This window comes from Panicum virgatum, chromosome 5K (assembly GCF_016808335.1).
Source record: "Panicum virgatum strain AP13 chromosome 5K, P.virgatum_v5, whole genome shotgun sequence".
Classification (NCBI taxonomy): Eukaryota; Viridiplantae; Streptophyta; class Magnoliopsida; order Poales; family Poaceae; genus Panicum; species Panicum virgatum.
Window position 1 is genome coordinate 55,092,140 of NC_053140.1, and position 27,926 is coordinate 55,120,065.

Sequence of the window (27,926 nt, forward strand, 5' to 3'; positions counted from 1 at the left end):
AACTAATCCATTTCTTAATCTCCCCGACAAAGCAAGCAAGCAGTAAATAAACAATGCCAAGTCAAAGATAGTTCGCTGTTGCATGAAAGAGATGGAGTAGTAAATTAATCACCTGCATGTGCTGCTGGGTGAAAGACGAGCGCCGTTGTTGGCCTTGGGCCACGCGCAGCTGCTTGCTGCTGCCTGGTGCGCGTCTTGGTGGCCAGCTAGGCCTGCCGCCCCGCAGCAGGGCGACCAGGTGCCGGCCGCCCGGCAATGGGGAGGCCGGGTATATACTTGTAAATTTTGAAAACGAAAATATATTTTTGTAAAAAACGAAATTGAAAAATGTAAAAATAAAAAAACCGCCCGCCTCGTCCCAGATGCACTTGAGAAAGCAGGCGTTGTGGCAGGCTCTCGTTGAGGTCACCGCCGTTGCAACAAAATTAGCTGCGCACTGCCTCCTGGTCCTGGGACAAGATCGGTGCCGGTGTTTTTTTTTTTTTGAAAAGTGGGTGCCGGTGTTCCATGTAGCAAAGGAGAAAGAGTCGACGGGAAAAGAGAGGAGGTACGTGGTGGCGAAGACAATGCTGTATCCAGCAATTTGCTTGTGCATTTGCACAAAATATTTTAGCACCTCATGGTCTCTTTCAGTATACAAAATGAGAGTGTCAAGCAGAAATCTGCTATTCAGCATCTCGCACGGGCTTTTTTTTTGTCATTTCTACAGTCATTAGTCAAAGTACCCTGTATTACATAAATATAGCAGCATATGGCCTAAGGACGAGAAGGGTTATATATCTATATATATAGCACAAGCTAAAACTATGCTTCACATCAACCATAATCTAATCTAACGATGAGGCACCCGAGAAGCTTTGCTGTTTCTCTAAGGCCCGAACCTTCCGTCGCTTGTAATGCCTCTCTATTTTTGCATCAGTGCTCTGACCATCATCATTCTGTATACACTTGTCACCAGGATTCTCTTCGCAGGTGCCATCAGGTGCAGACCTCTTACCATCAAGAGATGTGTTCTCTGACGTTTCATTCTTCGGCATGCAAGGTCTATCAACAAGTTCACAGGGGCCATCGGGCAGAGGCCTTTTAGCATCGGAAGGTTTGTCCTCCAAAACTGTTTCATTCATAGTCCTGCAGGGCACGTCCATGGATGGAATCACACCATCAGTGCAGGTTGTCTCATCTTCACAAGGAACTGCACTGTCCATTGCTGAGTATTTGTAATTGCCAGAACCCTCACCATCAGCATTTACATCAGTTGCATTTGTACAACCACCTGATATTATTCGGTCAGTGTTTCCCTCATTCATGACAGAGGAAACTGTATTAACACCAGTCATACTATATCCAGTATTTCCCACTTCCAACTCGGACCTATTCTTGGCATTTATGTTACTTTCATGTGTAAAGTCGCCTGCCACTACTTTTTCAATAGTTTGCTCTTTCAAGTCAGAGGGAACTGTGCTAGCACCAGCCATACCATTATCGGGGCTTCCGAATTTCGACTCAGAACCACTAACAGTCACACCACTGTCAATGTTTCCTTCTGGCAACTGAGATGAAACATACAGCTCACCATGATTGACATCGTCGGCAGTTGTGCTAATATCCTTCACATTTTCGATGATGGCATTTTCTACTGTTACAGGATCAGTTGTGTTGTTTTCCTTCACATTCTCGATGATAGCACTTTCTCCTATTATAGGATCCACAAGATTATCTTCACACTTCGTATCAGCAACATCTTTGTCGTCGCCGACTGTGACTGAATCCGTATATTCATGATGGTCACCACGATCACCTTCAGCTGCATTTCTTTCTGAATTTGGTCCATCATCAACTGTGATGGAGTCGAGAGTCATGACAGAAGCCACATCTTGAGAAGGTCTAAAGCACTCATCCCCAATGTCTGCACTTCTTTGGAAAGAATGTTCTTGACAGGCAATTACCTGAGCAGTAATTTCAGAAATTGAGCAGCTCGTGGAAACCATAATGTCCTGCATCTCAACTTCTGTTCTACTGGAAACTTCTTGGTTATCATCCAAAGAAGCAAACAAAGATTCTCCATGTTCCTTATCTGTTACCACACAATTTGATCCCTTGAGCACTTCATCTTGTCCTGGGGCACATGATCTCATATTAAGTTGATTGTTAGATTCTGCAATAACTGGCTCATTTTTCTCAGCTTGGCTTGACAGGCAAACATTTTCCATGTCTGGTGCATAAACCTGCCACCAAACAATCAAATACCAACATATCAATGTATTAGTAACCAAGCTAAAGCAAAGTATGTAAAGCCATCAACAAATAAATATACCTGTAGATTCTGTGCATCGACAATTGAAACCTTTCCAGTGTCCAACAAGCACCCAGAAACAGGCAACCCCTTTTCTTCGGAATCATTTAAACAGATGGACTTGGATGGCTGTATTTCATGAGTGCCATCATGAACTGTGCAAACTGTTTCAGGGTCACCAGCAGTGCACCTCTGAGCAAGAAATTCATTAGCTGATTCCTGCTCAGCATTTGAGCATCTTTGATGTCTTTCATCAAGCTGCTCGCCACTGCAAGCTAGCTTAGGGTGATTCTGAAACGATCCTGTCAGCACCTCATGAATTAACTTTCGGACAACCGATCGCTTGAGAGAAGCTTCAGCAGGTGCAAACCAATCACCACTAAGCTGAAACGTACATTAACAGCAAAATTTCAAAAGATAAACATAACTGTTAAAAATCCAAACTAAAAATATTTCATATGATAAGTTTTCTCTTCAAGGATTCTGTGATAACTAAGTTTGAAGAAAACCAGAATTAAATGGCGAAAGCACACATGAAGGGGGAAAAAGAAAGGCATAGTCAAACCAAATTAATGCCAAGGCAAGGTTTTAGTAACAAAAAGTTACATGCCTAAAGATAAATAATATATCACTCATAATTCCACAAGATTATAAATATTCACATCATCCAACTTAAATTCACCAACTATACTTTAGGTTAGAGTACAATTTTCACTATCGAAATTAGCAACCAAGTATAAAATAGATTACACCAATAATCAAGAAACAGTTAGCACAGTTCTGACAGAGTTCACAACGGCAACAACATTTTGTGCTTCAAAACCAGGCAAACTACTTTACCTGAGAATGGCAAAGAAACAACAGGCCACCACTAAACAACAAAGAAAACAAATTAAGATTTCGGAACTCACAAAGCCAGAAAATACATCAATCTTCAGTGGATTGAAGTTCCTTGGAGCATCCATCAAAAATAATTCCACATAATGGAGCAAGAACAAGCCGCAATCAAATGAATTATCCTGTTGAGGGAGCTGCCCACAAATATAACATAGTTGGATTACAATCCAAAATTAGAACACCAAAGCTATAGGAAAAGTCAAAATTCTAAATGTCGGTTTGCATACATGTAAAATGGCCTCTTTGGTTGGTAGAAATGAATATAAGTACTTCAAAAAAGAATTTCACCTAGGGATTTAGAAAAGGATGACAGGTGCTGAAACTTTTTATGTACAAACCTCAAGGGAAACAAATCTCAAGTTCAAGAATTTGTCCGAATTATCTGATGCTGATTCAGGGTGCCTTTCTTTCCACTCTTCCCATAAATAACTGTGCGGAAAGAATCAAACTTAACACACGATCCACCATATATTGATTACAATGAGTGTGGATTTGCAGAAAAAACAGAAAGTTATGGGCGAAAGAGTCAACAAGTCATTACACAAAAGTAGCAAATGTACCATTCCTATGAAATAGACTTACCTTTGAATGATGTCCTTGAGTCCAGTATGACTTCCTTTAAGTGAATCCATGTGTAAAATACATGGAACTTTAGCTGAGAGCTTCGTATCTCCATCTGCAGCAACACAGCATGTAAAGAAAAACACTTCTAAATTTTTTTCACAAGTTCACTTTTCAATTTACATCCATGCCTTTAAATGTCGCCACTTCTCCAGGATAGCAAATAACAATTAAGCTCCAGTGCAAGCTGCAAAACAGGCACATAATTAATATTTTACATTGATTATCGTGACATAAGCATGACCTTTATGCCATAGGGTTCTTACTTGAAGTTGACTGGAATGAACAGAAAATCCTTCTCAAATACATTTATTTTGCGGGTCCATTTGCGAACACGTAAGAAGGCTGCTCTACCTTCTGGAGCTCTCCCCTGATCTTTGTCAAGATCTGCCAGCTTGCGAAAAAAGAAGCTATTAAAGAAGTGGAACCTGCGCTTCTCGGTAGATTCAATTCTTGTGGTCAAGTATCTGCAGAACATAAATTAAGGACTGACTTAATACAAGTAAAAACCACACTGCAGAACTACTTAAAGCTAAGCACAAATAATAAAGAATCAATCTGCTTTAAACAGAAAAGGCCAAATGGAGGTCTTAAAAAAGCAAGAATAACTAATGAAAAAGAATATTCTTCATTGGCATGCTGTATTCAGAACCAACAGATTGTCATATTTGAAAATAAGAAGTTTGCACATTAAATGTTTAACAATCAAATTCATCTTGAAAAAATATCTGATTTCATTAACATCAGAATTTCAGGATTGTTAAAAGAACAGAGAAATATGAGGTGAAACAAAAGCAACATTAACAACTTCAGATATTAGTAACTTGTCGCCTGGAGTTTAATAAAGAAATCTTGATTTCAACAGCAGCGGTGCATACTGCTGGTTTTTGCCTAATTTAGGAGTTTGCCAAATTTTAAAATTAAATTATGCCTCACAAAATCTGCTTTGTACCTAATTCAGTGGAACTTTTGGTGTTTGGGCCTCTGTCAAATTTCTTTTTTATTCCTTCTAACTACCCCGCAATCGGTATCTCTCTAGTTGATTGCTCAGGTATTTTGTCAGTTCCCTTTCATATCATGACTTGTGGGCAGAAGCAATGTTTCAATACACAGAGTACTTTTCTTCAAAAACATTATGTGATTTCATAGCATGTGTGGGATGTGAGGATTTTACAGGAATCTTCATAAATCTGCATTAGACAGTCTTTAATGAACTGAAACCCACCATACATGTGTCATTATTAATTCTTCATACGTCTCAACAAATTTAAAATGGAATACTTCACTTGTCAAAAGTCTAATTTCAATCCTTTCCTTAGATTAAAGTAACAAGACAAAATCTTGAAAGAGTCAAAAGTTCCGACATGCAGCAACCAGCTGCATGTTACATGACAAACGTCAACATAGAAAGAAAAACTAGTGTAATCAAAGCAACAAAATTATGTGAAAAACCAGGAGATGTGTGTATATATATTACTATAGAAGTACAGAAATGTAATAGGATATTTAACAACTAAAGCTTTCAAGACAGGATGCTGTCCAGAAAAAGTTTCAACCTACTTGATATAAAAGTCAATTATTGTATCATTGACAAAAGTTTCAGGAAGAAGGAGCTCAACATCCCTTTTGCTAATGGAAACAGCATCAGGATCTCCTTGGGGATAGATTATATCTTCAAAGTCGTCAGTGCTGAACCAATGAAAACAAATTACAGAAAAAAATAAGCATGACAACTAACAAGTGCAAATTGCCAAATATGGAGAGAGAAAAAATGAAATGTAGCTTCTGAGTAATAATATCACAGGCAGAAAGTACATATATTTTCCTTACTGGAAGTATTGTCTCAAATAGGGTTCAGGTATTGTAAAGATAATCATTTGTCAGGATGTAAAACATCGACTGCGGAAATGAATGTCACAAAGCCTTAACAATTTCTAGACTTCTCAGAGAAAGGGTGAAAAACAACAGGAGAGAGTCGTGCAATTGTCATATACACACCTTGAAAAGTATTGCCTAGGAAAAAACAGACTGGGTTCAATGCTCCAATCCTCCGATGTAAACTCATCTCTGAAAAATGCATTTAATTATCTTTAAAAAGGTGCAAACTTCACTTAAGAGCATAACATCAAAAGTATCAAACTCAAACTGACGATTAGAATAATATTCACCCTCTTATAGTCTATGCCCGTGCTTGATACAGGATACCCATATCCAACACAAGCCTAAAAGAAACTATAGCCCAAAAAAACAAACCAAAAAAAAAACTCCAACTCGGTTAACTACTTAACTTACACTTACTAGATTTTGTAATTTCAAGTATTACGTGGCAAAATTGTTGAACAAAAGACACAACTATTCTCTGCTGTACTATAGGCTCAACAGTTAATTCTGATAGACATATCCCTGGTCTATCAAATAAAATCCATTTCTCTATGTCTGGTAGTTAACACTAATCAGATATGAGCAATATCCAACTGAAAAAAGTTTATTCTAAACTATGGTCAATGAATTGGTATTACACTGTTTGTTCTCTAACTAATATGTTAGCATGAATAACACCCAATCAACATGGCCCGAGAATAACATAAACATATCCATACAACATATGATGCAAATACATTCATCAATACATTCCACAGTAGAAAATTTCGATAGTTCCTCCTTTTGTAAATACAATTTGTTTCAGCCATATTCATGGAATCACAAATACAAGTTGAACTATGTTTGAAGTACTATTGGTCCACTCTTTCTTACTCGCATGACCATTTATTAAGGATAGCATAACCATTTATCCAAATCTTTAATTCATCTGACCAAGGCTAAAACGACTTATATTTACGATTGGAGAAGTACACTGAAATTAACTCAATATTCAGCGAGCAAAAACTTTATCCATAACTTACGATGGGATTTCCTTCCATATTTCTTGATATCTTGGTCCGAGTTCCCAGATCTTCTGTTGTCTCCTTGGCCATTGTGAATCAAGAAGACAAAATTGTACTCTAACAGGACCTATAGAATATATAAAAAAACAAACTAGTTGGTAAGAAGCAAGGAGCATCACAATCTCAAAATTATATAAATAAAGGCTGCTTCCACTAGAGTTACTATCATTTTTCTTAATGAACTCATCTGAGCCTAGATATATGCAACAACAATATCTAATGTTGAAACCAAGCCTCAAATGAAATGAGCAAGAAGAAATGGCATATTTGCCCGTCGATGGACCTCAACTTGAGACTTTCCATTACATATGTCTAAGTTCAAGTTTTCCCCAACAATTCAGAGTTTTGTCAATTTACAAGGATAGAAGGCAAAAATAAGCTATCGAAATGATCATAATGTCTCCTTCGTTCCATCCCCTCTTTGCATTGTTAATGGACAGGCAGTGAGCAAAAAGCATGGGATGCCTGAGGACATAATGAGTAGTTGGACTCGAAGTGGTGCCACCCAAATCTGGGTATATTTAATCCCAATCCCCGAATAATGTCTATTTAGTAAAGCGAGAGAAGGCAACCTGCACCTTCATGCCGCAAGTGTTCAAGGCTTGTTGAATGGATGGCATACAAACTGCACCTAGAGGTGATTAGATAGAAATGGCAAACACAAAGAGATGGAAAAGGGCAAAAAAAAAAAAGGCGGAACCACCTAGCCCTATCCCACAGTAGCCAAACAAGACCAGAAACATCTCAAACTTACATGCGACCTAAAGAGGGTAGCTCTGAGACTTTTAAAAACCTCAAGAATTGACCACAGTGCTATCTTCAACCGCAAGCATCATATGAATCATACATGAGCATTATGTGTCATGTAGCGTCGTAATATGGGGGAAAGCACATCTGGTACCTGCATTTCCAGTTTCTGCTTTGGGTCCAGCAAGGAGTGTTATCAAGGCAGATCCAACCTGGTGACGATGGTACATTGATATTGAACTGTGAAAAGTATGAAACAAGAGGGATAGTGATAATAAAATAAAATAAAACAAAGTGAATTGCTTACATTCTGAGCCCATTTACAACTGATGGAAATAATATTTGAGATTTCCCATTGTAAAGCTATCATCTTCTTGTCTTCAAAGGAATTTAAATCCAAATACTCAATTTTGATCCCATCGAATGAGAAAGTAAGGTGAGGCTCAAGGTGCAAAGTTTTGTCACATGTTATAAAGGCAGGACTAAGCACAACTGGTTGTACTTTGTCAACCTAAAAAGAGCCAAAAATAAAAGGAAATTATAGATGTCTGCGACTTTAAGCATATATTTTGAAGACAAAGGTGGCAAAGATTGAACTGCAGCATAAAATATATTAAGCATCTAAAATTGCAGCAAGCTTCAAAAACATCAAATATATAAATACTTTTGGGGTAATTTTTAATGGAAAACAACAAAATTCCGTTATAAGCAGTATATCGTAATTTTAAAAAAACATAGTAGAAGAATTTAAGTAACCCTAAACATTTTTCCTAAAAGAATCTGTATGTTATATAACTCAGGGAATAACAAGAAGAGAGACAGAAGGATGTAAACAGTTCAGTGAGTTCACACTTAACTACTCTTTCAAGGCCAAAAAAATGATTAGCTTACAAATCATGTCACCGACCAAGATCAGTAATCGAACGCTTTAAATATCCTAATGATGATTGTTTTTAATAACCCCACTGCATATCAATAACCAATGCAGTTACTCACTTTCCTCAAAAGACTAAACTGACAAGGCATGTTCACTGGGAAAATGTCAAGATGAAGCACAACAAAACCACAGAAGCATGGTTTCAAGCATATAGCATTCTATCCAAAATGTTGACCATACAATCATAAATTGTAGTTTAACACAAGGAGATATACCAGCGCATCATACATATGTTGCAGATTTTGCTCCATGTAACCTGAAATTGCACAGAATTGAAGACATCAAGCAGAGGTTATTACAAAAGTCAAGCATATTACTAGGCATATCATAGTTACCGGTAGACGAAGTGTCAGGGCTAGATGGCATGCTTTCTTCCTCAGAATCAGCTGCCGTTCCCTAATAGAAGCCAAACAATTATTGGTTAACAAACAAAATGCAGTGAACAGAACAGGAATAATTAATTTTATGAACAGATAGGTAAATAAATATATACTTTCGATAGAAGCTCAAAGGGTTGTGCATTGCCAAATTTAATTTCCTCCATAGGCTGAATTCCTGACATTTGATGTTCATCCAAGCAAGCATTGGTATTGATATTATCAGTATACAATGCCGAAGTTGCCATTACTACATCAAATTTGGTTGTTTCATGGGAAGTATCCTGATCCATTTTAGGATATTCAACTGCATATGATTCTCCACCCACATCTGTTTCATGCATACCAACACTTAACAAACCAGAGACTTCAGCATGATTCATCTGTAACTTTCTGGCCTGGCACAAAGAAAGAAATGCAAAACAAAAGAATATATTAGGTGACAAATGACAATCACAAACCAGGGTTACGTTACTCAATTGATCATTTGATAGCTGAAACAAATGCACTGAAATAGAGATCCTCGAGGCTTTTTAGCTCAATACTCCCTCCGTTTCAAATTATAAGACATTCCAACAATCTTGGAGAGTCAAAGTTTTTTATGTTTGACCAAATTTATATAATAGAATAATAATATTTATTATATAAACTAAGTATCATTAGATTCTTTATTAGTTATATTTTCATAGTACATCAATTTGATACCATAAATCTTTAAATTTTTCTCTATAGTCTTGGTCAAACTTGAGATTGCTTTGACTCTCCAAGATTCTTGGGATGTCTTATAATTTGGAACGGAGGGAGTACAATTTTAAGATAGTAAATTTCAACCACAGGATCTGAGGTCAAAGTTTCATAAAGCCACAAGTTCTTTAGTGCATGTTACTTAACACATGAGAGATGCACATAGGTGAGGATCCATCACCACCCCCAGGCCACCCCCTCCCTCTCCAAATCCAATCCCTATCAGCACCAAAAGTCATTCCTTCCACAAGCTCTAATCATGCGTCCTTAGCCTCAGTCTATCTCTACTTCCTGCTGAATTGAGTAGCAGAGACATCTATTTTTCATGTGAAACTCGATGTGGTGCTGCATTTCTGAATCATTGCGAGTCCGACTTGACAGTCAGTGGTGGAATTTTGTGTGTAACCTTCTGGGACATTTGCCCTTTTTTGTTAGGTGACCTACTAATCTTGCTATGTTGTTACTCTTTGGCTAATCAATGAATTTAGTTTCTGCACTTCATTTGGTTTGTAATTGACTAGCCTGGTAGGTAGGTTAGTTATGCAATGGCTTATAGTGTATTTCTTGGTGATATGGTAGTTTATTTTGTTGCTACTGTTCAGTCCAGCACTCGTACTCAAGCCAAGTATGTCTCAGCGGAAAAGGCAGGACTAACCTCACTAATGTTCTTGTAGTTTTGATCCTTATATTGCATTATGTACAGAAGCATATGAAAACCACAATCATCACTGCAAAAATAAGAACGTGAGCACGAATTGAGGTACTTGATAAGTTATGACATTAGGAAATAGCTAGAAATTTACAGGTTGTTTTGCTTCTGAACTACTGGTGTAATAATGCTGTAGTTAGCAGATTGCAGGCCTAGTGAAGAACAAAGATGACCTTTCAGTGCATTTATCTGCAAGAGTGCAAAGGATCAGTTGAGGCAGCTTAGGGTTTAACGAAACAATATCATTCACTTTCTTTGCAAGACATTTGATGTTGAAAATATCTAACCAGTTGTGCATGACGTTCTGTGGAGTCCTCCAATTCATTATAGGAATCAAGAACAATTATAACTTCTATATCAGGTTCCACCACAACTAAGGACCAGTGTTCATCCATAACGAAAGGGACAAAAATCTGCAAAAAAACAACAACCAAAATATTGATGGTTATGTCATGTGCCTAAATGGTATAACGGGCCAAGTGGGTCAACTAGCCCACATCATAAGATCCATACAATTTCTAAAAAGCTACTGCCATATCTACAATTCCTAAACAGCTACTGCCATATCATGCAGGTAAAATCCCAGGTTGTAGCAGGTAAAATCTAAGGTTACAGGCAGGTAAAAGGTGTAGGTGTGTAGCAGGTAAAATCCAAGGTTACAGGCAGGTAAAAGGTGTAGGTAAAAGTTGAGCATTCAAGGAATTCTAAGCTAACAACTATTATATCAAAGAGCCAAATTTAAGAATACAAATAGAATTGGAAAAAGCTACAAACCGTATGTATTTTCTGTTTGTCATAACCGTTAAATTCTCTTTCGAGAAAACAAGAACTTTTATTCTTCCCTAACAATTGTTCCTGGGAAAAAAAGCATGGTGAAATTGCTAAACAACATAAATTCATTGAAAATAGTAGTAATATTGCTAATTGGCACTTACTACAGCACCAAGTGAAAGCATAATCCGGTCATCCCATGATTTGTTCCATGAGCCTGAGAGCTTCCAAAACGTCATCTCGTGCATGTGACCACCTGGTTTGAAGGTCTCAACAAATAAATCCTCCATCATCCCCACGCCATGTATTTGCATTACACAATTGTTTCTCATCAGCGCTTTTATTTTTTTGTCTTTAATTTGGGCCCTGTTTTTTTATCTCATTATACATCTTAGACAAGATTGAATGTTCCGCAACAATCTTCTTTAAATCTTCATTATTTTACAACCGGAGGTCCTTTATTTTTTTAATTTCTTCCATCAACTTGGTTTGATCAGACTCAATTTTGTTGTTTATTTCTTTCAAAAGAATACCCTTATCAACCTCACTTTCCTTGAGCAAATCTTCCACAGATGGAATTTGAATCCCTATCTGTTGTCCTGCAACCTAAAAGGCCAAGGGAATAAAAAATGAATGGTAAAATCGTAGGTTCCAGTTCACTTGATAGCATTGATCTTAATGGATTTATAAACGCTAAAGTAGGGATCTGTCCTGACCTTTTGCTTTCCGGAAGCTAGTTTATTTACTTTGGGGGGTTGAGGCTTGGCCTTGTGCTGCTTGGCCTTGTGCTTGGCAATCTGAAATGCACCAATGTAAAGACAATATTTTTTTAATACTCTGTAGTAGAAACATGCCACACTTACCTCTTGTCTGACATTCATTGTATCCTTAATATTCTTTACCATGTCTTCAATTTTTTTTGTCATCATAGCGTTTGATGAGTGGAACAGCCGGTTTTTCTTCCAGCCCAGGTTGCGGCTCAAGAGTTTCAAGCAAACATATCTGTAAAGCAGCACAATCGGTCAAAGCACAACTTTTATCATGTTCGTAAAAGAAATTGTTCTGAAGATTCTCACTTACCAACAGCAGAAGCACTCCTGGATTTTTTATGGTGATTTTGCCCTATTTTTCCATACAGTGATTTTATTTTTCAGATCTTGACAAACATATCTGCACCAATTATACTTTTACGTGATCTCAATGTAAGAGCACATCCCCACGTACTGCAAAGTGGGCACATTGCTCGCCGTTGTTAGGAGCAGCTTGCATAGCACAATGCAGAAGAAAGCATGGGCTTGCTGTTGCTGATCTTCGACAGATTTCATGTACTTCAATAACACATCGAAAGAGATTTTTTTGTTTTCTTGCATTTTCTTTTTAGATTTAACGCAAGTCACTACATCATATCCATTATCTTTCAGCACCTTCCAAAATTCGTAGTACTCCTTGCTCCAGTTCTTGTCATCCATTAATATATCTCCAGCAGGGAGACTAAGGATACGTTGCACTACCTCAGATGTGACCTTTATTCGATTCTCATTGGAAATTACAATTGTAAAGGACTCATCGTCAGAGCTGACATCGCACTTGTCCATTATGACCATGATTGTCTCAATGAAACAAATCTTCGTAGCATTGATCTCTAGAATGCCACCAAAACCACAATCTTTCACAAATTCCTTTGCTTGTGGAGATAGACATTCAGCAGCCTTAATAATGGAATTAGGTTCACAGTGCGAACCTATGTTGCTCTCCCCTACCTCCCGGCCGTTCAATCCAGGAGAATACTAAAACTGGCAAAAGCAACATAAGTTCGCACTGTGAACCTAATTCCATTATTAAGGCTGCTGAATGTCTATCTCCACAAGCAAAGGAATTTGTGAAAGATTGTGGTTTTGGTGGCATTCTAGAGATCAATGCTACGAAACTTTGTTCCATTGAGACAATCATGGTCATAATGGACAAGTGCGACGTCAGCTCTAACGATGAGTCCTTTACAATTGTAATTTCCAATGAGAATCGAATAAAGATCACATCTGAGGTAGTGCAACGTATCCTTGGTCTCCCTGCTGGAGATATATTAATGGATGACAAAAACTGGAGCAAGGAGTACTACGAATTTTGAAAGGTGCTGAAAGATAAGGGATATGATGTAGTGACTTGCGTTAAATCTAAAGAGAGAATGCAAGAAAACAAAAAAATCTCTTTCGATGTGTTATTGAAGTACATGAAATCTGTCGAAAATAAGCAACAGCAAGCCCATGCTTTCTTCTGCATTGTGCTATGCAAGCTGCTCCTAACAACGGCGAGCAATGTGCCCACTTTGCAGCACGTGGGGATGTGCTCTTACATTGAGAGCACGGAAAAGTATAATTGGTGCAGATATGTTTGTCAAGATCTGAAAAATAAAATCACTACATGGAAAAATAGGGCAAAACCACCATAAAAAATACAAGGGTGCTTCTGCTGTTGGTAAGTGAGAATCTTCAGAACAATTTCTTTTACGAACATGATAAAAGTTGTGCTTTGACCGAACATGATAAAAGTTGTGCTTTGACCGAACATGATAAAAGTTGTGCTTTGACCGATTGTGCTGCTTTACAGATATGTTTGCTTGAAACTCTTGAGCCGCAACCTGGGCTGGAAGAAACACCGGCTGGTCCACTCATTGGACGCTATGATGACAAAAAAATTGAAGACATGGTAAAGAATATTAAGGATACAATGAATGTCACACAAGAGGTAAGTGTGGCATGCTTCTACTACAGTCATTTTCTACTACAGAGTATTAAAAAGATATTGTCTTTACATTGGTGCCTTTCAGATTGCCAAGCACAAGACCAAGCAGCACAAGGCCAAGCCTCAACCCCCAAAGTAAATAAACTAGCTTCCGGAAAGCAAAAGGTTAGGACAGATCCCTACTTTAGTGTTTATAAATCCATTAAGATCAATGCTATCAAGTGAACTGGAACCTACGATTTTACCATTCATTTTTTATTCCCTTGGCCTTTCAGGTTGCAGGATAACAGATAGTGATTCAAATTCCATCTGTGGAAGATTTGCTCAAGGAAAGTGAGGTTGATAAGGGTGAGGAGGGTATTCTTTTGAAAGAAATAAACAGCAAAATTGAGTCCGATCAAACCAAGTTGATGGAAGAAATTAAAAAAAATAAAGGACCTCCAGTTGCAAAATAATGAAGATTTAAAGAAGATTGTTGCGGAACATTCTATCTTGTCTAAGATGTATAATGAGATCAAAAACATGGCCCAAATTTAAGACACAAAAATAAAAGCGCTGATGAAAAACAATTGTGTAATGCAAATACATGGCGTGGGGATGATGGAGGATTTATTTGTTCAGAACTTCAAACCAGGTGGTCACATGCACAAGATGACGTTTTGGAAGCTCTCGGGCTCATATGGAACAAATCATGGGATGACCGGATTATGCTTTCACTTGGTGCTGTAGTAAGTGCCAATTAGCAATATTACTACTTTCAATGAATTTATGTTGTTTAGCAATTTCACCATGATTTTTTTCCCATGAACAATTGTTAGGGAAGAATAAAAGATCTTGTTTTCTCGAAAGAGAATTTAACAGCTATGACAAACAGAAAATACATACGGTTTGTACCTTTTTCCAATTCTATTTGTATTCTTAAATTTGGCTCTTTGATATAATAGTTGTTAGCTTAGAATTCCTTGAATGCTCAACTTTTACCTACACCTTTTACCTGCCTGTAACCTTGGATTTTACCTGCTACACACCTACACCTTTTACCTGCCTGTAACCTTGGATTTTACCTGCTACACACCTACACCTTTTACCTGCCTGTAACCTTAGATTTTACCTGCTACAACCTGGGATTTTACCTGCATGATATGGCAGTAGCTGTTTAGGAATTGTAGATATGGCAGTAGCTTTTTAGAAATTGTATGGATCTTATTGTCGTGGTGCTGCAAACCACAGCCGGGTGGCGGAAGGCACCCGCCCTAGCCCAGAGGGTGTGTACTCGGGGGTTAGCTAGTCTTAGATCAATCTTCCTCAAGAACACGATGAACACAGCAGGATTTAGAGTGGTTCGGGCCGCCGGAGCGTAATACCCTACATCCACTGTGTGTTGTATTGCCTTCCCACGAGAGTGAGAAGTTCGCTAGAGCTTGAGTCTGGATTGTGGAGATGATGTGTGAACCTCCTGTGTTCTAGCGGGCGTGCTCTCCCTTTTATATGTCCAAGGGGAGCACGTACACTGAGCGGGGCCCCGACATGTGGACCCGGCGATGTATTATAAACTACACTTTGGCCTTCAATGGCTCAGATCCGGAGATCTTGTCGTCGGCTTCTGTGCGTAGCTTCTGACCAGGGATGGTCTTGAGTTGTCCTGTCAGAGTAGAGTCTAGCCTTTGCAGTCGCGCGTCGAGGTCACGATGAAGCGCCGAACTACTGACTCAGTCTACTGTAGCAGCGTGCACTGTTGCTTCAGTCAGTAGCTGGTCATCATGACTCGTCGCTCATGCGCGCAGCGCTGAGTCTTTAATGCTTGTCTCGGTATCTGGCGATCCACAGTGTGGACTGACAAAAGCTGCCCCGTGCCCAGAGGCAGCAGATCCCGCCTCAACCACTCGCACTTAATGCGGGTGGGTGAGGGAGCTTCCAGCGGAAGGCTGGCGCCCGCGCCCGCGTCTGCGTGACACGTGGCGGCTCCGGACCCCACCCGAGCAGCTTGCTGAGCCGAGAGCTCACGGGGGTCCGGGTAGGCACGTGGAGGTCCCGGACCTGCCTGCGGGAGTCCGGATGGCACGTGGAGGTCCCGGACCCGCCTGCGGGGGTCCGGGTCCGCGGCCACAGGTGCTGAGCATTTCCACCTCTGGGACACGTGGTGACACCGGACCCGTCCCCAAACGGGAAGCGGGTCCGGCACCGTTGGTCCGGTGAGATGGAGTCGGAACCCAGGAGTCCGGCTGCTCAGCTCCTTAGGGCGTAGTTACGGATAACTACGCGAGTCTTGGCACAGTAGGAGTGGGTACCCCAGTTGTAGGGTACCGACAGTGGCCCCCGGGCCCGCCTCGGGAGAGGCAACGAACCCGCAGGTGGGGCCACTACTGTGAGCAACTTGGCTGCTTCTGGCACCCAGCGGTGCGCGCCGCAAGGGTCTTGCCCTGTATCGTCCATCCCTTGGGTCACCTGCTGCATCATCACGTTTGGACCTGCACATGACTCAAGGTAGATGCTTAGTAGCGTGCCCACGGGTCCCAAATCCTGTTGGCTGTAATCCTTTGAGATGGATAGCTAGGTTCAGTGAACGAAGCTCAAGGGGCCGGCCTTTAGGTTAAGAGAAAGTCCGGACCTCCAGGTTCCCAGTCCTAGGTACTACGGCACTCATTCACAGGAGGTGGTGCGTGCAGGCTTAGGGTACGGAACCAGGCTAAGCGGCTACACGGCTCCGGACCTCCCCGGAGAATGAGTGCGCTTCCCTGAACCTGCAGGTTCCCAGGGGTCCGAACCCCTCTCTTCCATGAGGGGTCTCGAGCTAAGTCACTAACTAGCCAACTCAATTCGGACCACAATCACCGCACAAGAGTAAGAAGCCACGTGGGGGTTAGCGCAAACAGAATGCGTAGATCGAAATTGGAATGTAACATCCTTAGAGGCGAACTGAGAATAAACTTTTCCTTTATAACTAGATGTACATGAGATGTGCGATGTAAGCCAGAACACGGGTTTATGAGGCCGGAGCTGTCCGGACCTCCGGGCCCCCAGTCTTAGGTACTACGGTACTCACCCTAGGGAGGTAGAGCATGCAGGCTTAGGGTACGGAACCAGGCTAAGCGGCTACACGGCTCCGGACCTCCCCGGAGGGTGAATACGCTTCCCTGAACCTGGTTCGCAGAGGTCCGGACCCCTCCACGGGGGAGGCTCACCGGACTGGACCACACGGAAGTACTACATAGTTACAAAGGAAAAGATTTTATTCCCTGCTGGGCCTCTAAGAGTAGGACTTACAGAGATGTAGAGTCGGGGGTACGACCGGAGTCGGCTTTCCGCCGGAGAGAGCCACTAGAGCCGGCTTTCCGCCGGAGCGGGCTTGGTGCGACCGGAGTCGGCTTTCCGCCGGAGCGGCTTGGTGCGACCGGAGTCGGCTTTCCGCCGGAGCGGGCTTGGTGCGACCGGAGTCGGCAGTCCGCCGGAGCGGGCTTGGTGCGACTGGAGTCGGCTTTCCGCCGGAGCGGGCTTCCTCTCATGAGTGAGGTATGCTGTGAGCTGGGATTTGTCGCTCCGCCGCTCGCAGCTTGTGAGGGGGCCCTTGACGGGTGCCCTGACTCTTGCCGGCGGGCGGCGCGCGCCGCCGCCAACGGTGGCTGCTCCACAGGCACAGTTGCCCCTGGAGCAGGAACGCGAGAGGCATGTGGCGTGGAGGACGCCACCCCCTCCGTCATCTCCACGTCGTCCACGCGAACCATGGGGACGAAGAAGATGATGAAATGCGACCAGCTAGCGCCCCTACCTGGCGCGCCAAATGTCGTGGTGCTGCAAACCACAGCCGGGTGGCGGAAGGCACCCGCCCTAGCCCAGAGGGTGTGTACTCGGGGGTTAGCTAGTCTTAGATCAATCTTCCTCAAGAACACGATGAACACAGCAGGATTTAGAGTGGTTCGGGCCGCCGGAGCGTAATACCCTACATCCACTGTGTGTTGTATTGCCTTCCCACGAGAGTGAGAAGTTCGCTAGAGCTTGAGTCTGGATTGTGGAGATGATGTGTGAACCTCCTGTGTTCTAGCGGGCGTGCTCTCCCTTTTATATGTCCAAGGGGAGCACGTACACTGAGCGGGGCCCCGACATGTGGACCCGGCGATGTATTATAAACTACACTTTGGCCTTCAATGGCTCAGATCCGGAGATCTTGTCGTCGGCTTCTGTGCGTAGCTTCTGACCAGGGATGGTCTTGAGTTGTCCTGTCAGAGTAGAGTCTAGCCTTTGCAGTCGCGCGTCGAGGTCACGATGAAGCGCCGAACTACTGACTCAGTCTACTGTAGCAGCGTGCACTGTTGCTTCAGTCAGTAGCTGGTCATCATGACTCGTCGCTCATGCGCGCAGCGCTGAGTCTTTAATGCTTGTCTCGGTATCTGGCGATCCACAGTGTGGACTGACAAAAGCTGCCCCGTGCCCAGAGGCAGCAGATCCCGCCTCAACCACTCGCACTTAATGCGGGTGGGTGAGGGAGCTTCCAGCGGAAGGCTGGCGCCCGCGCCCGCGTGACACGTGGCGGCTCCGGACCCCACCCGAGCAGCTTGCTGAGCCGAGAGCTCACGGGGGTCCGGGTAGGCACGTGGAGGTCCCGGACCTGCCTGCGGGAGTCCGGATGGCACGTGGAGGTCCTGGACCCGCCTGCGGGGGTCCGGGTCCGCGGCCACAGGTGCTGAGCATTTCCACCTCTGGGACACGTGGTGACACCGGACCCGTCCCCAAACGGGAAGCGGGTCCGGCACCGTTGGTCCGGTGAGATGGAGTCGGAACCCAGGAGTCCGGCTGCTCAGCTCCTTAGGGCGTAGTTACGGATAACTACGCGAGTCTTGGCACAGTAGGAGTGGGTACCCCAGTTGTAGGGTACCGACACTTATGATGTGGGCTAGTTGACCCACTTGGCCCGTTATACCATTTAGGCACATGACATAACCATCAATATTTTGGTTGTTTCTTTTTTTTTGCAAATTTTTGTCCCTTTCGTTATGGATGAACACTGGTCCTTAGTTGTGGTGGAACCTGATATAGAAGTTATAATTGTTCTTGATTCCTATAATGAATTGGAGGACTCCACAGAACGTCATGCACAACTGGTTAGATATTTTCAACATCAAATGCCTTGCAAAGAAAGTGAATGATACTGTTTCGTTAAACCCTAAGCTGCCTCAACTGATCCTTTGCACTCTTGCAGATAAATGCACTGAAAGGTCATCTTTGTTCTTCACTAGGCCTGCAATCTGCTAACTACAGCATTATTACACCAGTAGTTCAGAAGCAAAACAATCAGTAAATTTCTAGCTATTTCCTAATGTCATAACTTATCAAGTACCTCAATTCGTGCTCACGTTCTTATTTTTGCAGTGATGATTGTGGTTTTCATATGCTTCTGTACATAATGTAATATAAGGATCAAAACTATAAGAACATTAGTGAGGTTAGTCCTGCCTTTTCTGTAGCAAGTCAGAAGCTTTGGTGACTCGGCAGCTCTTATCATATTTCTCTTGTAGATTAGATTGCTATTGATTATGCTCATTGTTGATAAAAATGCAGGACGAAGCCTTCATGTGCCGCAAACGTATTGCGAGGTTCCTCCTTGAGCATGAAGACAACACGTGCAGGGGCGCATTTACAAAGAGCAATGCAATAACGAAAAAGAAAGGAAACCCTGACCAGCCAAAGCAAAAGAAACAAAAGGTGGGAGTGTACCAGCATAGAAGCTTGGCTTTTACCTGGCTTGAACCTTTCATTTTACCTGACTCTAACCTGGGTTCATTGTTTAATAGATTTCTGAAACTGACCATGACAAGGATCAGGTACTTGATCTTACTATTGAAGGTGAGAGCAGTGAATCTGAGGCTGCAGTGATAATTGAAACAGAGAACAGAGATGATAAGACTCCAGAGGATGAACATATTTCAGTTGAGAAAGAGCAAGGTAAAAAAGAAGAGCCTGTACTATCAACTGACACAAAGAATGACGAAGCTTCATCCCCATCTGACGAAGAGCGTCAGCCGAGTGAGTATGAAAATATGTATGTTTCATTCCCATATGACGAAGAGCGTGAGCAGAGTGAGTCACCTGAGCAGACTGTGTATGAAAAGATGGATGATTCCAAAGGATCATTATCACCTGCGAAAGAGCAAGGTGGAGAAAAAAATCCTCAAACAAAAAAAAGAGGTTGGGCAACTATGTTGCCCGGATACGCGGATATGGATACCGGTACGCGATATGGGGATACTCCGATACGCCATTTTTCCAAATACAAGGATACGGGGATACGCCAATATATATAAAAAATAAAAATAAATAAAAGTTTCAGGGACTATAATGCGTCATAAACTCATATATTCATATGTTCTATAATTATTAGAAAAGGGAAGGGGCAAAGAAAAAAAGAACCAACCTTATCTTACATGTTCGTCTGTTCCACGAATGGATGTCGGTCGTCTTCTTCCCCAACCTCTGACTCTCTCTCTCTCTTTCTCTGTGTAGTGGCCAGCTCCGGCGGCCGCGGCTCCTCTCCTTCTCCGGAGGCCGCGGCTCATCCTCTCCCTCTCTAGCGGCCGCGCGGGGCCGTCCAGAGGCGCGCTCCGGCGGCCGTGGCGGCCCGCCAGCGGCGAGCTCCAGCAGCGCAGCACCACCCTAAATAGTGCTTTAACAGATGTGCGGGCCTCTGTTTGGACAGGCCGCGCAGCCACTGGAGCAGTAGGAGGCACGGACGGGTGGGCGGGCGGAGGTGACGGCAAGGGAGCAACGAGCGATGGGGAAGGAGCAGGAGGAGGCACGGGCGGGTGCCCGGGCGGCGGTGACGGCAAGGGAGCGATGAGCAACGGGGAAGGAGCAGGAGGAGGCGTGGGCGGGTGGCACTGCGGCGGTGACAGCAAGGGAGCCGTGCGAGGCTGCTGCGGGCTTGTGGCTGCGCGAGTGGGGATGAGAGGGTGGCACAGCTGAACGGAGGAACTTTATACGAAGCGATTGAGTGGTGTTAGGGTTTGAAGGTATCGGACAGGTATCCCACAAGTATCCGATTTATTTTTATTATTTGAAAATACCTAAATAGTCCGATACTTACGGGATACGTATCCCGGAGTATCCGTGGAGTACGGGTATCCGATACCGGTACGTGAGTTTTGCGAAGTATCCGCGTATCATAGTTGGGCAAAGACAACATGTCCTCTCAGGATACGATTTCTCCAGTGTTTGGCAAGAGGCTTGTGCCTGCAAACACAAATTTTACCTCTTAGGAAGTTGCGAAAACACAAGTTTACGTCTGATAAGATCAACGATGAGATCTGCAAACATATCTTGAACTAGTAAGTGTTATCATGTTTTAAATCCGTCCTCGTCATGTTTTAAATTGACTGCTATCATGTTTTTTTTTTTGAGCAATGATTCATTCCATCTCTTTGGATTGTGAAGCCATAATCTGCTACTTTACTTGGAAGATTCATATTCAGAGCATCTTCCTTTATATAATTATGAATATTTTCCTAACCTGAAACCCAAGGCTCATACCAGATTGAAACATTTCCATCAAATAATTGCCATTGCACAGCCTTGGCTAGAATACTTTGAGAATGGAGTCCCCATGTCTAGGACTTTTAACCATAAGTTGTATTAAATTGACTTCTATCATGTTTTAAGCTGTATTAAATTGACTGATATCATGTTTTTTATTGGCAAAGCAATGAACGGGAGTTGTTAAGTGTGGGGCAGACTACCATGACTGGGGGTCAGCTGGAAAAGTACGTAAATGAAGGTGACAATGGTGATAAAATTCTCAGAGCATTCATCACATGCTTCAATTGTGATGAAAAGTGCAATTAAGGGAACATCACAGCCGTCATCCCGCCACATGACGTATCCGAAGAGGGTGAACTCTCCGAAGTTGATGCTGCACAACTTGTAGAAGAAATCAAAGTTGTACTCAAAGACACCAATGTTGCACATGTATGCAAAGACACCGAATCCACCAAAGATCCCAAAGTGAAAGTCTTTCGAAACATGAGGAGGACATTCGTAAGTAGAGATTTTTTTTCCTGGAACAATGATTACACTCAGCATTCTGATAAATGTGTTTTTGCAGATATTTTTTCCTTTCTACAAGAATGAAGAATGGTTTGTATTTCATGTCGATACGAAAAGACTACCCATCATTGAAGCTCTGTTTTGCAAGACGTCAGCATTGTCGTTTGAAGATAGATCCCGACTAGGAAAGTCTATCATGGGCTGTCTACTCAAAGCCATGAAGGATTGCGGCTTCACGGTGAAACAATATGGTGATTGTAGGTTCACAGTTACTGTAACTGAACTCGAATTCAAAGATAGTGCCTCAGCGCTCATGAGTTTTATTGAGAACTTCACTTCTAAGTTGGACGACAATGCCAAGAAACTGAAAAAGGGTGACAAGGTTAGTGTATTCCCCTCTTTACCTTGATATGATGTACAAAAAATTCCACACGACTGGCTGGAAACTTACAAGATTGTTTTTTTTTTCAATTTGCAGAACTGGCTGGAACCTTACAAGAAGTCGACAGTGGCATACCTTGTTTGTCACACTGAAAATAAGGTGGTGTTGCCTGACGATATTGTGAAGTACAAGCAAAACAAGTGAGGTGGTTGAGTCGTTAATGGGTCCAGTGGCTGTGTTTTAAGACTTGTATCACACTACTTGTATGGCTGTGTTTTAAGACATGTATCAGTCTACTTGTATGGCTTTATTCTCTGAAGTTGTTCCACTGTTGCCGTTAGTAATAGGTGTTGCTTTTGTCTCTGCTCAGTGGGTGATTCATTTCATTCAGAGTTGCTGCAACTTCAATCAGTCTATAGTGTTGGGTTCCTAGCCCAGTGTTGAGTTCTAAATGATCGTGTTGTGTTCCTACCAAGTGTTGAGCTGCTCGACGGCGCGCGCAGCCGCAGCCGCACCGGCGAGGAGCGTTTAGAACTCTGTTGATCTACATAGTGTTTACACCGGCTCAACAGAGTTCTCATGTTGATTTTTGAAGGACCCATGTGTTGGGTTCCTGCTCAGTGTTGAGTTCTGAACGATATTGTTATAGTGTTGCATTTTGAATGATAGTGTTATGTTCCATGGGCCCTTGTTGATTTCGGGAGGACCCACGGGCCGAACGGCGTGTCACTTTCATGCGTCTATAGTGTTGGGTTCCTGCCCAGTGTTGAGTTCTCAACTATGGTGTTGCGTTCCTCCAAAAAGTTGAGTTTCAGGGGCCTATGTTGATTTTTGAAGGACCCACGGGGCGAACCCTGTGTCACTTTCATGAGTTTATAGTGTTGATGAGTTCTGGACGGTTGAGCGGCCTGGCCGGCGCTCGGGCCTAAGGCCCATTCCCGCGCGGGGAGTCTAAGCTGGGCCAAATAAAGGGGAAGCGCGGGGTGCCTTAGAGCTCAACACACCTCGCCACTCCACTCATGCACTCGCCACTCCACTCAGGCAGCCGCCAGCGCTAGGGTTAGATGCGGAGAAGCGGGATGGGAGGGGGCGGGTCGCCGATGGATGGGAGAGGGTCGCCAGGGGCCTTTTAGCGTCGGTCGCCGGGGCCCTTCCAGTCGCAGTCTCCGCAGCAGCGGCGCTCGCCGGGGACCTTCCAGCCTCGGTCGCCGGGGACCTTCGAGGGCATGGCGAACTGGACGATGGCACTGGAGCCGGCTGTGCACGTCCCGGGTGGGCCTTTCCAGCCGCCGCCGGAACATGTTCTTGAGCAGCCTTTTGGGGAGTCACCGGTGCGGTACCGCTAGGGTCCTTTGGAGTACGAGCCGGCCGTTTTATGCCGGTGCGGAGAGAAGATGGGAAGATTCATTTCGTGGCGTGATTTCCCGGGGAGGAGGTTCTACAGTTGCATGGTAAGTTTTCATGACAGCAATTCCATTTATTTTTTACGATTCCGGTTAATATTGTTTCTTCTTTTGTTTTGGGTCTAATCTGCTAAGTCTTTTTGTTTGCATTTATTTAGGTTGGCAGCAATGGTTGTGGATTATCGCAATGGTTGGCAGCCTTGGATGTGCATTTATGTTTCAAGATATTGGATAGATACATAGTTGTCCATCTCATAAATAGATAGCACTATGGCTAATTCATCCAATGGATTAGCTGTAGCATGCTCTACAGATTTAATTTGAGTTCGCATATGGGGTATCAGGGGGCTGTTTGGTTCATGTTTTCTGTAGGCCAAGCCAAAGTTTGGCCCCAGCAAAAATTAGAGCATGATCAAAATTGTTGTCCAAGTGGTATTGTTTGGATTGCTACCAAGCCAAAATCCTTAAAACATGGCTGAATAATTCTATATCGTGAGTACGAAATATAGGTCATACATGGTGCAAAAATATTGGACACAAAAACAAGGTCAAAGTGAATTTTGTTTTGTAAATTTAATCAAAATAAATACAACAGTGCAATCAGATTGCTAATTAAAATTTTGAAACTACTGTTTAGTCATTTGAGGGTTGTTCTCCAGCAATTAAAGCTCGCTAGCCCTGTAATCTACTGCCATGTAACCTTTGCACAGCCTTTGGCTGCGTCAATCCAGCGGCTGAACTATGCCTTGAATCTGTGAAGTGTGAAGAAACCAGCAGGGAGGCCTTTTTTTGGCCCAAGCAAAATAACAGCCAAATTGTTTGGGAATGGTAAAATTTGGCTTGACCAGCTGAGCTTTAAACCAAACAGCCAACAAGTATCACTGTATCAGTACAGAATGACTATTATTAGCAGCTAGTGTTTCTCTCCACGCCGCAGCTATAAAATTTGGCCCTAAACCAAATAGTTCTGGATGTTTTAAAAAATTTGGGCGGACCTCATGGGATGGTAGCCGAATCATCTCTCCATGCAGCTCTCCAATAGCATACAAGACTTTGTGGAAGTAACAGCTAAGTGCTTCTGAACCCCTTCAATTAAGCTCTATCAACTTAAACCTACAAAGTGGCCAAACTCTTGCACAAACATGGTAATGTGTTCCTCAATTGAGCGATTAAGTGTCTGCAAGCAAGCACCTTTGTCCTAAGCAATGTGCATAAGTGAAAAAGGGGGACTCTCATGCAAAGTTGGTCTACACAGCGCCGGTCATCATTGTGGAAAATGAACCTAAGGTTTGTCATCCTAATTGTGTCTCTTTCAACTAAGGGACCATAGGTGTCACGTGGTGTATGGCCTGCACGCCTATACATGAACAGCATATATGCACACATTGTAGCAACTACTCCAGCAGCATGACCAATGATTTTATACCAAAATGCAATCAAGGATAAATTGCAATCAGAAGTTGATATATACCAAATTCATGTATGAAAGGGAAAACAGGCTCAAAACTATATCTAACCTTAACCATGCTGTCTACACAGCTCATCCCAAATCAAGTCTATTAGAAATGAACATACAACACGGTTCAGAATCTGAGAATGATGAATCTAGTTTTTATCTCTCTTATTTTAAAGAACAGGAAAATGAACCGCGTAAACTTAGTGAATGGAAGTATATACATGATCATTGTATTTTTGCGTCGTTTTAAACGCCAACTATGAGCTTTATTTTCATTGGAGCCTATAGCGGCCTACAAGAGAGGTAGGGAATGGGCAGGCTTACCTCACCACTTCGGAAGGGGAGCTCGCCCGCGGGGAGGGAAGGGCCTCCTTGCCGGCACTGCCTGCAGACCTGCAGAGAGAGAGGGGACGAAGAGGTGAGGATGGAGAGGAAACCGTGCGGCTAGCGGAGGGCTAACCCTAGTTCCATGTGCGAAAAAAAAACGGACAGTGGAGAACAGGGGCGGACCCAGCATAGGAGTATAGGACATGGGTATACATGCATAATTTTTGCAAACGAAATCGAAGTTTATGTAATATAATGTAACTGAATCAGATCCGAATACAAATATTGTTAGGGTTTGGGGTGCTCCGTCTCGCAAAGCAGAAGCAAAGAGAAGGGGGTGGGCATACCTGGTGGATGCTTGTCGCCGGCAAAGGGCTAGGCGGCGACGTGACGAATGGCGCCGCCGCTCGCCCAGTCCCAACTCCCAAGTCGTCGCCGCCAGGGAAGGGAGACCAAGGGAGAAGAGAGTCAGAGAGAAGGGGGAAGGAAACAGAGACGAGCCTGACTGCCCGAGGCCTTGAGCAGTGAGCCCCTACGGGCGGGGGCCTATGGGGAGGGCTGTGAACGAGCCGAGCTCGAGCGAGCCTGCCACCTCAAGCTGGAGTTCGATAGCGTACCGAGCCGAGGTCGGTGAGAGCCTTAGATCCCGACGAGCCATAAGCACGCCAAGGTTCAAGCTCGGCCCGAACAGGTTTAGAGCGGCTCGATATTAGGCAGAAGAAGAAGGATATTTTTTCGGAGGTCACACAAAGAGGTTCAGCAGCACACAGATGTTATAGACAATATATCATGTGCAAATCAACCTCTTCATACAAACTATAGAAATTTCAATCTGAGTCATTGAATCAACATCCAAGGAGTATCGAGGATTGAATAATTTTACAATCTGGACCCATCTTTGAATTAGGTAATCACACTTTTGCAAATCCCCTCTCCTATCTCTCTGCACCCCTCCTGTGGCAGAACCGCCTAAATTATCCCGGCTCAAGTGCGTAAACCATCACCATAAAGGCAACATTAGCTTAAACGCACTTCAAACGGAACAATTTTTGGTCTGTCGGGTAACGTCCCGATACAACCACCGATTCTCGGATCGAACAAGCATACCTCGCACGAAGGCGAGTCCAGAGATATTACAACCACAAATTTTACAACACAGGCAAGTTCAGTAGTGATTACAAAATAGTTCAAACCATTATTACAAAACCAACTTAAGTAAAACAGTTCTACAAAACATAATTATAAGTTCAGAGTCTAAACAGCGGAAGATGAAACACGATTTCTACAACACGTCGCCAAAAGTATACCAAGCTAGCCCAAGCCGGGTATCACTCGTCATAGTCATTGCCGGCCGAAGACGTATCCCATTCTACGGACCAGCCAGGAGGCAAAGCGCAAGGATAGGTCAAGCTAGCGATCTGATCCTCAAAACTCATACCTGAAAAAGGATTTCAACAGCAAGGCTGAGTATTCTAATACTCAGCAAGACTTAACCGACAACGGGTATAAGTAGCCCACCTTAGCTAGACTATGCAAGGCATTTGTAAGGCTCTGGTTTTCCTTTGCTGAAAAGCAATAAAGAGTAGGTCCTTACTTTCAAGTTTTAGCTTCAAGATTCTAGTTGATTAACCATTCTATGTAAGCATCTACTAACCAAACATGGTGGAACTTCTAAGCAAGCATCAAGATTAATAAGAATATTGTTGCTCTTATTACTCTGTGTGGCAAAGAGATCAAGCAGTCTCATTTCATCGTGAGAGGCGGACGATTCTGAATCGAAATTCAACCTTGCAAGGGTAACCTAGCACACACGTCTGGAATACCGTCGGGTCATTCCCAAACAACCGTTAACCTTTCTTTCCGGCTTGTGGATAGTGCCACTCTCCCCGACTACAGGGCTCCAAGGCCGAACCTTGTCCCTAGAAGTCGTAGTGTTGCGCAACATATAATAAAACCTATCCCTACTGAGAGAGTGGGAGGTATATCCACTCCCCGGTCCAATCGGCTACTAGGCTTGCCGCGTACCATATTTACGGCATGTGACTAGTACTTTCAAAAACTTAACCAGCACTACCACACACCGCGACCTTAGCAAGTTCATCAACACAGACGGGGTCTCACATAGGACATAATATCGAACACAACCCCGTCCGTCGTCCTTATATTGATAACAGAAAGTAAACAAGCAATTCCTATAAAGCTCGCGAGTGACAGGCAATCACTCGACTTTTACCGTTCCTATAAGCTTAGCAGATAGTCGAACTCAGGTCTAGTGTTCAGTACATAGGTTCCTAGGATCATGCATGTAGGGTTTTCAATTCAAATCCTAAGAACTGTAAATGCACAAGTAAGTAACAACAGTAAATGATAATAATTTGAAATATAGGTTATGTCCGGGGCTTGCCTTCTCGGTAATTGCTAACTATTTCAGCGCTAGGCTCTTCCGAACTTTGGTTCGGGGCTTCAGTTAGTTCCGCAGTGTTCACTTGAGTTTCGAGATCACCTCCGTCAGATTCCGGGATCAGCTCGTACGTCCCGTCCGATAAG

At 43.1% G+C, this 27,926-nt stretch overlaps 1 protein-coding gene and 3 long non-coding RNA genes across 16 annotated transcripts; 3 read left to right on the forward strand and 1 right to left on the reverse strand.

Moving 5' to 3' along the window:
- Positions 1 to 574: 574 nt before the first annotated feature.
- Positions 575 to 25,896, reverse strand: LOC120708701. 13 transcript variants are annotated; one of them, XM_039994085.1, is made up of 23 exons: positions 25,727 to 25,896; positions 25,377 to 25,445; positions 11,758 to 11,838; positions 11,206 to 11,647; positions 11,045 to 11,125; positions 10,558 to 10,683; positions 10,365 to 10,459; positions 10,217 to 10,289; positions 8,934 to 9,215; positions 8,776 to 8,836; positions 8,656 to 8,696; positions 7,811 to 8,014; positions 7,658 to 7,715; positions 6,715 to 6,823; positions 5,810 to 5,878; positions 5,372 to 5,500; positions 4,078 to 4,278; positions 3,943 to 3,998; positions 3,773 to 3,866; positions 3,529 to 3,619; positions 3,205 to 3,324; positions 2,315 to 2,677; positions 575 to 2,225 (listed from the first exon to the last, which is right to left on the reverse strand). In XM_039994085.1, the coding sequence occupies exons 4-23, from the start codon at positions 11,371 to 11,373 to the stop codon at positions 828 to 830; spliced, it is 3,819 nt and encodes a 1,272-aa protein (XP_039850019.1). In that variant the 5' UTR covers positions 11,374 to 11,647; positions 11,758 to 11,838; positions 25,377 to 25,445; positions 25,727 to 25,896; the 3' UTR covers positions 575 to 827. The 13 variants fall into 13 exon arrangements, with proteins under 13 accessions (XP_039850019.1, XP_039850017.1, XP_039850022.1 ...); XM_039994083.1 differs by lacking the exons at positions 25,377 to 25,445; positions 25,727 to 25,896 and adding an exon at positions 11,905 to 11,961 and having other exon boundaries at positions 11,206 to 11,297; positions 11,575 to 11,647; positions 11,758 to 11,814; XM_039994088.1 differs by lacking the exon at positions 11,045 to 11,125.
- Positions 13,081 to 14,295, forward strand: LOC120708706. Its single transcript, XR_005689437.1, has 2 exons — positions 13,081 to 13,945; positions 14,056 to 14,295. It is a non-coding gene; the product is annotated as an uncharacterized LOC120708706 (long non-coding RNA).
- On the forward strand, positions 18,662 to 19,180 carry LOC120708703. The gene is made up of 3 exons (XR_005689435.1): positions 18,662 to 18,876; positions 18,975 to 19,069; positions 19,145 to 19,180. It is a non-coding gene; the product is annotated as an uncharacterized LOC120708703 (long non-coding RNA).
- On the forward strand, positions 19,238 to 19,832 carry LOC120708704. The gene is made up of 2 exons (XR_005689436.1): positions 19,238 to 19,477; positions 19,619 to 19,832. It is a non-coding gene; the product is annotated as an uncharacterized LOC120708704 (long non-coding RNA).
- Positions 25,897 to 27,926: the final 2,030 nt, after the last annotated feature.